This window comes from Erythrolamprus reginae, chromosome 3 (genome assembly GCF_031021105.1).
Source record: "Erythrolamprus reginae isolate rEryReg1 chromosome 3, rEryReg1.hap1, whole genome shotgun sequence".
NCBI classification, from domain to species: domain Eukaryota; kingdom Metazoa; phylum Chordata; class Lepidosauria; order Squamata; family Dipsadidae; genus Erythrolamprus; species Erythrolamprus reginae.
In genome coordinates, this window is record NC_091952.1 from 61,094,263 (window position 1) to 61,107,239 (window position 12,977).

Consider the following 12,977-nt stretch of genomic DNA (forward strand, 5'->3'; position numbering starts at 1 on the left):
CATCTAGTTTATGTGTGATTATGGCATAAAATACACTGCTCAGATGCTTCAAAGGTGTGCTCAATTATTATTTCAGAGGAGATTGAGTGAAGCAATACCTTTTCAATGGAGATGGGAGCAATTATACTGAGCCTCACGTTTGGGTATAGTTCAGTATTTCAAATGATGGATCAATATCTTTCAAGAAAGCAAAATGAATCAGATAAAATACAATGCTAATGATATTTTATTACTTCATATTCCCACACACACTTTGGTTTATATAAAGCTATGGACAAAACAATGGCGAACAATAGATTAAGATGAGATGTAGAAAGCTCTCTCGCTGTTGTGTATAATATGCTCAAATAAACATTCTGTCCCTGTGCCTCCCACAGGAAAGCCCTGAATATAGATTACAGTAACCACAATACAAGAATTTCCACACCCACAACAGTCATAAACTCATGCAAAAAAATCCGGTTCACCGCTATTAGCAGCACCCAAGCTGATGGACAAAATAAATGGGAAAATTAAGCCTACTCATCTAAAGGAATATCTACTCAAGTTCCATGGACTCACTTCTAAGTGAAAGCCTAAATCACTGAGTATAGATGGCAATAGATTATATGCCCTACATCCACAACCTTACAGGTAGAGTGCAGAAAAGGATATTATGGTACCAAGATTATGAAAGTACATTATTGGATAAGTCTATAATTATGCCACCCTAAATATAAAAATATATTAGAAATCTATCTTGATTTCGGGTCATATTCAGTCTCACCTATCCATCACACTTCCCTAAAAAAACCCAAATGACATCAAGAGAATGGTCTTCAGGAAGCTGGGCCCCTGCTCTGATATCAACCATTCTTCCAGAGGTCCCCCCCCCCCCTTTCCTGTGCAATGCTCTCTCCCATGAGAATACTGTTTGGAACAACTCCTTTGCCAGCTCCTTGCTCATCTACTCTGTTTATGTTTCCGCTCCAGAGAAAACACATGAAGAATAGTTCTCTAGGGGATAGCATGAACTATCTGCTAACTCTTGAAGGTTTGGTTCTTTGTAAACCTTCTCAGAAGGGTGATGTCATGGAAAGAACAAATCAACTTTGTGGTCAGAATTCAACGTAGTATACATTATTCAAATATGCAGACACATGGCAAAATGAAAACTTAGAAAAATCTATATTGTATTGCAAATAATGGCTAGAATTCTCTGGATCCTTGAAAACAAAAAGTTGAATGATTATTTGAGAATGTGAATTACTCTACAAGATGAATTTAATTTAATATCAAATTTCTACAAACAGAAATGAAGTGGTTAAGCACTAGGCTAGAAACCAGGAAACTGAGTTCTGTCCCATTTTAGGTTTGAAGGTTGGCTGGCTGACTTTGGGCAGTCTTCTTTCTCACAGGATTGTTGTTGTGAGGAAAATAAAGAGTATTAAGTATCTTCGCCATCTTGAGTTAATTATAAAAAATATAAAAGCAGTATAAAATGCTTTCTGTAACCTTAACCATACCCTAATAAATGTGATTATATCAACATTTAACCTTTAAAGACCTTATGAAGAGTAATTAAGGAGTGTGAAAAACATGTTTTTCCTTCATCAAACTGTATGTCAAAAAGGATTTTTCTCTGCTTTCCTTAAAAGGGGCAAAAGACACCATAGGGGTATTACTGAGGAAATGAAGAACTTGTCAATTAAAGAGGAAGTCAAGGAAGTATGAGGCAAAAGATTTTACTGTGTTTACATTCAAGTCTCAACTTAGAAATCTTATTTTAGCATCAAAAATCCTGGCTGTCATATGTTTTTTTTCCTTTATCCAGGGGCAGCCAATCTCTGCACTGGCTGTTGTAGAATTTGTCTTACGAAGGACAAAAGACATCAAGCTTCACAAGTCTTCTTCATTCTCAATCAGAGTTTTCAATTTAATGGAGATTCCATAATAGTCAGAAACATTCTGTGTAATTCTGTCTGTTTCTCAACCACTCCACCAGGGTATCAGTTTCAGATATAACATTCCTTTGCTTGGCTGGATTTGAATCTATGAACTTTGGTTTTAATGCAGGACTGTCAAACTTGCGTTGTTATGGTGGCATCACATGACATATCTGGATTTTTCTCCCCTTTGCTAAACTGCGTGTGAGTTTGGTCAGGGTGTGACGCATCTGGCCCGGCAGCCACAAGTTTGACAGCCCTGATCTAGTGTATTAACTACTATATTTCATTTTGCTTCTATCCTTTTTAGTGTGGCTATAGAATCACCACACCTACAGCATTTGTCTTGACCCTTTGCAACAGCTATTTATATTATAAAACTTTCCTCTTGTTGTGGTTGGTTCTGGGCCAGCTCCTGCTCCAAGGACTGTGGGGGTTGATGTGGGAGAATCCTCACATTATCAAAGGCCAGTTTTACTGCCAACAGCTTCCGACAGCGAAGCGTCTGTGTCAGGGGAAGATTCTAGTGAAGTAGGCTCAAAGGAGGAGGTAATTACAGGCAGCCCATTAGCTAATTACCCCATTAGTGAACCATCATCATCATCATCATCATCATCATCATTAGCATTGTTAGGTTCAGAAGAGGAGGCATTGATGGATGTTCGCAGAAGCAGGTTGATATCAAGGAAGGAACAACTGCGCAAGTATTATAGGAAATAAGGCAGACTGGCTGGGGCAATTAGGCTAATGGGGCTGCTGATAAATTGCCAGCGTTGTTGCCTCTTGGCATGGGAGTTTATCCATTTTGAGAGAAAGAGATTTGTGGTTTTCTTCAGAAATTTACAAAGACTTTTGTGAACGGCTTCAGGATTTACAAGGACTTTGTGGAACAATTCACAGTTATGTTTAAACATGAAGACTCTTGACAGTGTGTGTGTGTGTGTGGCTGTGATGTCTTCACAGCTGCTTTTTATCTGCTTATGTTTTTCACAGCATTCAAGGCTTGTGGTGTGTGGGAGAGCACTTTGGCTGATTAAAAGTGCGTTTTGGACAGTATTTTCCTTTTGATAAACCAACTTTGTTTACTTTACAAACGTGTGTGTTTGACTTTCTACTTTGGACTTAACTGGCGGCTTGTAACGTGAAGCCTGGCATAACAACTCTAAGGAAGAAAAGAAACAAACCAGATGAACAATCACTACATCTGCCTTTACTTGCCATGGCTTTTTGAACAACAACTGATTTCCTCATACATAGCTTTAGAACCTGAAAATTTGCTTGCCCTTTTTAAACTCAATGCTTCAAAACAGTCATCTGTATTACCTGTAGAGGATGCTGGCTGTATTAAATGCAGAGGAAGCGGTGTGGTACATTTGCCTTTCCCCCCTTGTTCTAAAAATGGAAAACTTAACAGAATTAGATCAAACTGCATATGTTTGTTAGAGCTTCATTTTAAGAAAAATCAAATAAAAGAGAAAAATGATGTATTGCAAAATGAACCCTTTGTCTATGTTTCTTCAAACCACCCATACCTGTTCCTTAGTGAATCATTTTCACTTGACTATGATAGATATATCTTTGATAAAATAATTACAAGCTGTTCATCTTCCTAGGAATAAAGTGGAATAAGTACACACTAATGTTTAAATCTTAAATAAGATCATGGGCCAAACAAATGACTGTGATGGATGCAACAAATGTACTTGGGAGGGAGAGCAGTAGTGAGGAGGGGGAGGGAGCCGGGGGGAAATGCCTTCATAGTAATACCTGACAGCTCACCTCCCCCCCCCCAAGAGAAAGCCCAAGAAATACACAATAGGGAAGGAGGTAACAGAAGCCACACCTCCATCGGTCAGCATAACTAAGGCAAAAACAACAAAGCTAATTCCAGGGGGGAGGCAACGGTGTGGACCCATCATGCGTGCAATGACTAAATTGATCAGTAACATATAAAAGCAAGCATCTCTTCAATGGTGATTTTACACTCTGAAGATGTGATCGGGGGCTAACAAAACCTTAGGAAATAATTTTTTAAAAGTACCGGAGATCGTGATGTCTGTCATTTCTTCTATAATTACACCTGGAATTCTCATTTTTAGGACTACTCAATACATATATACATGCATACATGCATACATACATACATACATACATACATACATACATACATGTGTCTGTGTATCTCTGTGTTTGTCTGTCTGAAGTCCCAATTGTCAAATTTTGTTCTTAGGTTTTTGCTCAATAACACTTGTCTATAATATACAAGTCTAGAACATACAAGTTATTTCAGTGTGAGATTTCCATATAGCAATCTAAAATTCTACTGATCCCTAGCTGTAGCAATCTAAAACCTGTCTTTATTAATAATACATCACTACAACAATGGCTGGATTTGCTATAAAACTATTAGCACGGAAATCCTCAGTATGTATTTTCATGTCGTTTGGACAATGTGCTTGCATATTTAAATGTAAGAATGGCCTCTGAATCCTTTACATTCTACAACTACATAGTTCTTCAGCTGTATATCTTCTTATTTGATCAACTTATTTGATCAACTGATTGTAGCTGAGAATTTTAATAATAGAATAGCTGAGACTGAAGGTAAATGTGACGCATAGAAGTGACTATTTAGTTTAGTTTAGTTTAGTTTATTAGTTTATTAGTTTATTTAGCCTCAGACTGCCAAAATTAACATCACATTGCTATGTGGGTAAAAAATGAAGTTAATTTTTTTATCCACACAGGATTTCATTTGTTGGAGACCTGGGAAATAAAATTGGGAAAGCCAAGATTTTTGTAATTGTGATTTATTCTGCCAATAATTGTAATGAGTACCACCTTTGGAGATTCTGAGCAACATTAGTCATGAAACTTTAGTTTTGCTCTTCTCCAGCCATGTGGCAGGAATTCAGAAGGGTGGAGTCCCCTTCCCTCTGGAAGTATCTGATAAAATTCTACCCATTCCCTCCTCCAGATATTTTTTTTTCTTTTTCCACATCGCCCCAGACAGAATATGGGTGTGGGCTTTACTGAGGAGAATGTGAAGAGGAGAGAAGTTGACAACTTAAAATATTACAACACCTGGTTAAGCCAACTCCTTGTTCATCTATTCTACTCAAATTCAATAGCTGAAGTGTCTATAAAATCAATGATTTATTTTTTAATGGATTGTATATGTTATGAACATTTGAGTTGTGTGACTTTAGAAGCATCAGAAACCAATTTTAAAAACCTCTCACCACAATTGATCATATAATATCAGGATATTATTGTTTAACATTCTATTTCAGTTCAGCTCAAGTAATTCGATTTCAAAATGTCATTAGGATTTGAATTAAACTAGAAATAATCCCTATTATAACGGTCTATCCTTTTCCAAGTGTTCTATACTATTCCAGGTTGTATATATTTGAAACACAATGAACATAATAGTGCTAAAATCAAATTTAAATAATTTAAATAATCTCTGGGGATTTCAGATTCAGATTATAGTAATAATAATAATTTATATAATAGTACTTGCTCTGAATGCAATATTCTTATTCCAAAGAGCTCCAAACATAACAATTGGTGCTATCAAGTGCTATCAAATTTGTATCATGAAGTTTAGTTCAATCTTCAAAAACTGGTGGTTTTGTTTGAATAGAATAGAATAGAATTATTTATTGGCCAAGTGTGATTGACACACAAGGAATTTGTCTTGGCGCATATGTATATGCACCAAGTATCTGTGATACTATCATACAACACTCTATGCTCACAGCTTTCTTTTTCTTTTTGGTTACCATTATTACCATTTAAGAAGATTTTTTTGTTATATTAAAACATTCCTATTGAATATTATTTGAATAATTATTATTATTTGGCAAATGTATTAATTTCCAGGTAGTGGTTTTTTTGGCTTATAGGCACTTTCCCTGGGAAAGATAAGGCACTATCAGCTCCCTGGCAAAGATAAAACCTAATACATTGAATGCATAAGTTTGCTTTCCTCCTTTAGAGTTTTACAATGCAAGTAAAACAATTATAAAGTTAATATACGTGAAGTAGCAATTAAAGAAATATATACACATTAATATGACATTTTAGCAATATGTTTTATACTGCATCACAGTTTGCAATAACAGGTTCAATTGCTTTTACAGTATATGATGAAAAGTTGATGAAAATGCAAGCTATGTACCTGTGTGTGTGTGTGTGTGATTTTCAGGAATGCACTTCATCAGTGTGAAGTGATAATCTTACAGTTTTACAGTGATGACTTGATAAAAAAGCAAAGGAGCAGGAGAAACAAATGACTAAATAAAGCCCAAGACATAAATCACCTAGTTTCTAGGAAGAAACATTTTAAAAATATCCAGAATTTTCTGTTTGCTTTGGAAAAGTAAAAGGAAAATATGCAATAAGAAATATCTGTCTTGTTTAGATGACCAAAGCAAGCAGATAAATAAAGAAAAATTGGGCAATAGTTTTCCATTACAAAATGTAAAAGTGCACAATTCTCTTTTGTTCTTTAGATTTAACCTAGCAGATTGGCAGTGTGACTGTGGCCAAGACAATTGAGTCTGAAAACTGATAAGGGAAAGTTGAAATGAAACATTAAATGGGACTGTTGTACAAACAAGCATTTATCTTTTCAGCCACATGTAAATTAAATCATGTTTCCTATCTAAAGTTGCTTCAGCAGGTCAGGTCTCTTTAGCTCTAGCTTTTTAAGTCTTCTTGATTATGGATTCTGTAAGATTGTCAAAAGAAAATAGGTTTCCACATTCCAGGTGCTATCTGTTATTTGTACATCTGTGTATTTAAATCATCCAGGTTTTTCAATATGAATAAACATTTCGTTAAAGAAAAAGAAAGGATAGATACAACCAAACATTTCTGAAAAATTGCCCTCTGGATTCTTCATTTTGGTTAGAGATCTTTCTCTTCTGATTTTTCTTAAGAAATAAGGATCTTAAGCTTGTAGTAAACTCCAAGGAATAGTACCATGACAATTTAAATAAAGACTCCTAGCCAATGACTTATTTTGCCTTTTCCACATTCATGGAATGAATTGAAGAGATTTGGTTTACTCCTAGCTCTAGTAAAGTAATGAATTTAGAGAGAGGTGGGGCGGGAGAAAGAGGGAGAAAGAGGAGATTAGTATTATAAAGATAGTGGGAAAGAATTCAAGAATCCACAAGTGCACAATAATCTTCTTAAAATGACTGCCAAGTATAAATAAATTCCAAAACCAAAACTGTTCATGCATCTCTGAAATGGTAAACAGTCACCTCCACTTTTTGGAAAGCTTTTCTCTCTTGGACTCAAGTCAACGTTCAATTACATACAGCCAATGGTCTTGGATACATTTTCTTTCAAGAAGCCTCCCAATCTTTCAGTACAATATGAATAAAAATTGTGAGATGGATTGAAATATACATCCATCTAGTCATTTTCTTGCATATTGGTTACATATTTGCAAAACTAATTCCATGTTTTTCTAATTTCTGGCAAAGGGCCTCTCTATGGATTGAAACCTGTACTAAGACAAATGGGGAGTTGCTCTTCCAGTAGTACAAGAACTTTCAAAACTGCTAATAAAATACACGAAGATACTACTTAGAATAGAAAAATAGGAACACACACACACACACAAACACACACACATAAACACATGCACGCACGCACAGACCATGATTACCATGATTATCTGAGAGTTAATTATGAGGCAGTTTTCATATGTGATATTAAAAAAGCATTCAAGCTATTATTTGAATGTCACATTCAGATTTCCCATTCTTCTCATGCATGATCAGGTCTTTAGAGTTGCAAATCAGGGCATAAAGATGGATGGCTCAAAATAATATGGTCTACTTGCTCCAAGGTTATTTGCAAGTCAGATATTGCCCTTCCCATCCCCAATATGTTATGAATATTGACTAAGGCTGATTATCTGCATCCACTAATATAACAGTGCACAGCTGGATTTTTTAATAAAGAATTTCATTTATACAATATGTCTACTACTGCAGGAGGCATTTGTAAATTCTTTATATGATAGAAAAGCATTGTTCTACTAATATAGAATGCATTCTATTCTATCTAATAATAGGCATTTGTTACCAGAAACATTGTGGTGATTATTTGGGAATGGGGACAATGTGCAGGTTCCCAGCAGGTATCTAATATTTCTGGGCATTTGGAGAAGCAAACGGAATCAAGTATGTCAACAGAGAGCCATTGAGGATCCTTTGGGGAGTGCTTCAAAGTACATTGGACATAAAACATTCCGAAAAAGAACTGTATACCATCTGATAGGATGTAGCATCTAATGATATGTTAAAGAAAAAAAATAGAGCAAGTTGACTACTTGATGGTTCAATCAATTGTGGGTTATTTTCACCTAATTTAGAACAATGTGGTAATCCTTATGACAACATCTTCACTTACGGATTAGCTTTATTAATTACAGGTACAAACTGGAAAAAAAAAGACAAAGCAAAGGCACATCACTAATTTCTCATTGCTCAGAATGGACGGACTTTTTGAATGGCAAAATATCCTCACACATGGTCTATATACTGTAAAATACAGTATCAGCTGGTGAATATATTCAACTGATAAACTCTGCTTTACTGTTTGCTACTGTTAACATTGTATTAGTATTAGTTTGGATTGTATTAATGAATATTTTTCACTAAAACATTTATTTAAAGAGACTGGATATTGCAATACAGGACATGCTCAAGTAAAACATTTTCTAGTCATATTGTGGACACAAAGCCAGCTAAATGACTTTAGGTCACTCATTCACTCTTAGCCCTAGGAAAGAGACAATGGCAAACCCCATCTGAAAAAAACCCTTGCCAATAAAACTTCAGGGACTTTTTCATATGGGCATCGCCTTGTGTACACATGGGCACGTGCGAACACACACACACACACACACACACACACACAAATATGTTTTATACTGCTGCATTTTAAGCATTTATAGAAAGATAGTGCATTTGCAATAGAATTGATAACTCTTTTTGAAACTAAGCATTGGACAGTAGGCATTGGAGAGAAGGATACATTTTAAAGAGCAAGCTCAAATAAATACACCAATACAAATGGAATCTACTCCTCTAAGTTATTAAAACAATGAACTATATAGAATAGACATTGAAGGATTACAAGCGTACAATTTTTTTTTAAAAAAACCTTAACAGTATTTTGGCTTTTAGTTATGTACTCTGGGTTAAAAATGAATGATAAAAATACATGCTAGGATAACTAAGCATTTTTGATGATTTGTGGAAAAGACCATACAGTTCCAAAACACTGAATAAACACCTGTGTCTATTTTCTGCATGCTTCCCTACAGCATTTATTCACAAAGGGATACTACACATACAGTATGCAAAAATTTCTGTCTATAAATTACCAATTTGGAAGATTTTGATTCCCTGTTGCATTCTTTTACTACTTTTATCTGCCCTTTGAACCTCAAAGGGACTGACACTACATTAAAAGTACACATTTCTATTAATATTTCATAAACAATGGCATACAGATTCATAATTCCATTCTTTCACTTTTGTGCATAAGAGGTTCATCTTCTTTTCAAATACTCACCCAACAGGTACAAAACATAGAAGATTGCCCAGAGGACTTGCCTCTCCTTCTCGATCTTAAAACTCAACAGTAGCATCATTCCCAGTATAGAAGCAGTGTCTAGGACTAACAGCTGAATGATTCTCAGAGCTCCTCTCAGATATAGTTTCTCTGCTTTCAGTGTTTCTTCCTATTAACTAAAGCTTTTTGAGGTCAGTTCATTGTGGGATAGGATTCCCTCCTAAAAGATGTGCTTATGGCTCAAGATTGTGAGGTGGAGTTTTCTGAAGCCTGATCTCATAGCTTTATATAGTTCAGAAGAGTCTGTCAACATCATTGTTAAACTTCCCCTCACCCGACAATAGCACATCAGTTAACACTTTCCTGGAAACTCCTTGCTTTTATTATGGACAGAACATAAGCTTTAAAATGTATATATATATATATGAGAATATATATATTCTGGGTATTTTAACATGAGCAGTGCTGGAGAATTTAAAAACCACATTTCTTCCACAAAAATAATTTTGATTAGTTGCAATATTTAAACGAAAAGAAACCAAGAACTAACTGCTGAAAGGCACTTTTAAAGTAAGTTTTTTTTCCCCATGTAGAGGAAAGCAAGCTGAATGAATGATTTAAAATTAACTAGCTTCAGACCAACTCAGGGGAGAACTTTAGCTTAGAGGCATACTGAAATTGAAGGACTTGCGAACAAAATGTTATAAAGACAGTGGAGGGAGTCTTACTGGGACACCTAGCAGTTTCTTCTTGAAGAGAAGATTCTTAAGAATCTTCATAAACTTTATTAAATGTGAGAAAGGCCACTTAAAACATTTGGCAAGCTATTTTCTAAAAGCCTCTGGCATAGTAATTTGCATGCAAGTTTTTTGGAAGTTTAATGCTATGCACAAGGTATATTTAGATGTCGATTACATTTTTACTGGACTATCTATTGCAAGGACAGACAGTGATCTTAACATGAGGCTGACATTTAGAATTTCCACATCATATTGGTATTCGCACAAAACTATTATCTTGGGGAGTCTTGCACATTCGTAAAATTTTGCAATGGCAGGCAAGAGCAGTAACACACACACAAAATAATAACAGTCTTTTATCAGAAAATTTAAAAAGTAAGATTCTACATTTAGGCAAGGATAATAAAATGCACAGGTACAGTATATGTGGTACATTGCTCAACAGTAGTAACTGGGAGAGGGATCTTGGAGTCCTAGTGGACAACCATTTAAATAGGAGCCAGCGGTGTGCAGAAGCTGCCAAAAAAGCCAATACAGTTCTAGGCTGCACTAACAGAGGGATAAAATCAAGATCACATGAAATGTTAGTATCACTTTATAAGGCCTTGGTAAGACCACACTTGAAATACTGCATTAAGTTTTGGTCACCACGATGCAAAAAGGATGTTGAAACTCTAGAAAAAATACAGAGAAGAGCGACAAAGATGATTAAGGGACTAGAGGCTAAAACATATGAAGAATGGCTAGTCTGATGACGAAAAGGACCAGGGGAGACATGATAGCAGTGTTCTAATATCTCAGGGGTTGCCACAAAGAAGAGAGAATCAACCTATTCTCCGAAGCACCTGAGGGTAGAACAAGAAGCAATGGGTGGAAACTAAACAAGGAGCGAAGTAACTTAGAACTAAGGAGAAATTTCATGAACAATTAATCAGTGGAACAGCTTGCCTCCAGAAGTTGTGAATGCTCCAACACTGTAAGTTTTTAAGCAGATGTTGGATAACCATCTGCCTGAAGTAGGTAGGGTTTCCTGCTTAAGCAGGGGGTTGGACTAGAAGACCTCTAAGGTCCCTTCCAACTCTGTTGTTGTTGTTGTTGTTGTTGTTGTTCTCGTCATCATCATCATCATCATTCTCTATCATCTTCCTCAGGATAGAATCCTCCCAGCTATCTCATTTTTAAATATATATATTTCGTACCCGTATTCCCACTGCTATAGGATTTCATTAGTGGCCTGATATGTATTTTTGAGCATCTTACAATGAAATTAATATAGTAATGGAGTGAAGTAGGAACAGACCAATCTGCATAGAGAGATTGGGCTAGTTAGCCATAATAGTTACTATATCTGCTTTTTTCTATTTACCTGAGAGTCACATGAAGGAATCACTGTTTTGATACTATTGCCATTGAATGTCAGATCAGGCTCCCATACACCCACACAAATAAGCCATCTTACCAACAACGATATATGCTACAAATGTAACAAAACCACCAAAGAGAATGAAGAATGCAAAAAATGCCAAATGTGCTCAAATTATGCCCACAATACCTGTCTGACAGACAGCAAGTGGTTAAAGAGGAAGTGCCGTATCAAATCCTTCTTCTGTCGACAGTGGTGTCCCTCAACACCACCGACAATGCTGCTACCCTTCAAAAAGATCTTGATCATGTAGCAGAATGGTCAAACAACTGGCAACTTCAAATCTCAACCAACAAATGCTCTGTCTTATAAATTGGCAAAAAGAATCAGAATACAAAATACAAACTTGGAGGAAATGAATTGTAGATGACCCTCAATCTGTCAAAGACCTGGGAGTGTTCATATTCAATAACCTAAGTGCTGGAGCCTACTTTAACAACATTGCTAAAAAGGCACTAAGAGTTGTTAATCTAATCTTATGTAGCTTCTTCTCTGGTGTTAATATAGTGCTAACCAGAGCTTACAAAACATTTGCTAGACCAATTCTGGAATACAGCTCACCTGTCTGGAACCCACATTGCAATCCTTGGAGAAGGGTGGCATATACAGTAATTGCAATAAATAAATTGTATATTAGACATTAATACAATTGAGAGAGTCCATAAATATTTCACAAGTAGAGTCCTCCACTCCTCCACCTGCAACAAAATACCTTATTCCACCAGACTTGAAATACTGGGATTAGACAATTTACAACTAGTAGTTCATAAAATCATATACAAAAATGTCCTTCCTGTTAATGACTACTTTACCTTCAACCGCAGCAATACACGAGCACATAATAGATTCAAACTGAATGTAAACTGCTCCAAACTCAACGGCAGAAAATACGACTTCAGCCATAGAGTGATCAAAGCCTGGAATGCACTACCTAACTCTTCTTTTTACTTTATGTTATGTTTATACAAACTACAACTATCCTATACATGTTTGACAAATAAATAAATAATAGACCAACTGGTTGTCTGATGGGTGACCCTTCTCCAAAGAGAATGTGCAATCTATTTTTCAGTGGGTTTTGATACCACAGTAATGACCAATTATGCTTTTCTTTTTCTTAAAGTCAGAATGACATATTTTAAAAGCAAGCTTAATTTGAGTTTTGGACAGGGCAGAGTTATTAAAATTTGAATGATATGCCAGGTCTAGATGGGATGCCATTATTTCTTGAGGAATTGAGGCACAGACAGGAAAGGGAAAGGGTCACCATAAATTTATTTT

At 35.8% G+C, this 12,977-nt stretch overlaps 1 protein-coding gene across 1 annotated transcript in view; it reads right to left on the bottom strand.

Annotated features, from left to right (window-relative positions):
* The window catches only part of CD34 (CD34 molecule), a 41,983-nt gene extending 32,204 nt beyond the window's left edge, over positions 1-9,779 (bottom strand). Inside the window, exon 1 of the mRNA XM_070745589.1 lies at positions 9,534-9,779. Coding sequence (XP_070601690.1) covers positions 9,534-9,612 — 79 coding nt within the window. The 5' untranslated portion in view covers positions 9,613-9,779. The remainder of the gene's footprint in view (positions 1-9,533) is intronic.
* Positions 9,780-12,977: the final 3,198 nt, after the last annotated feature.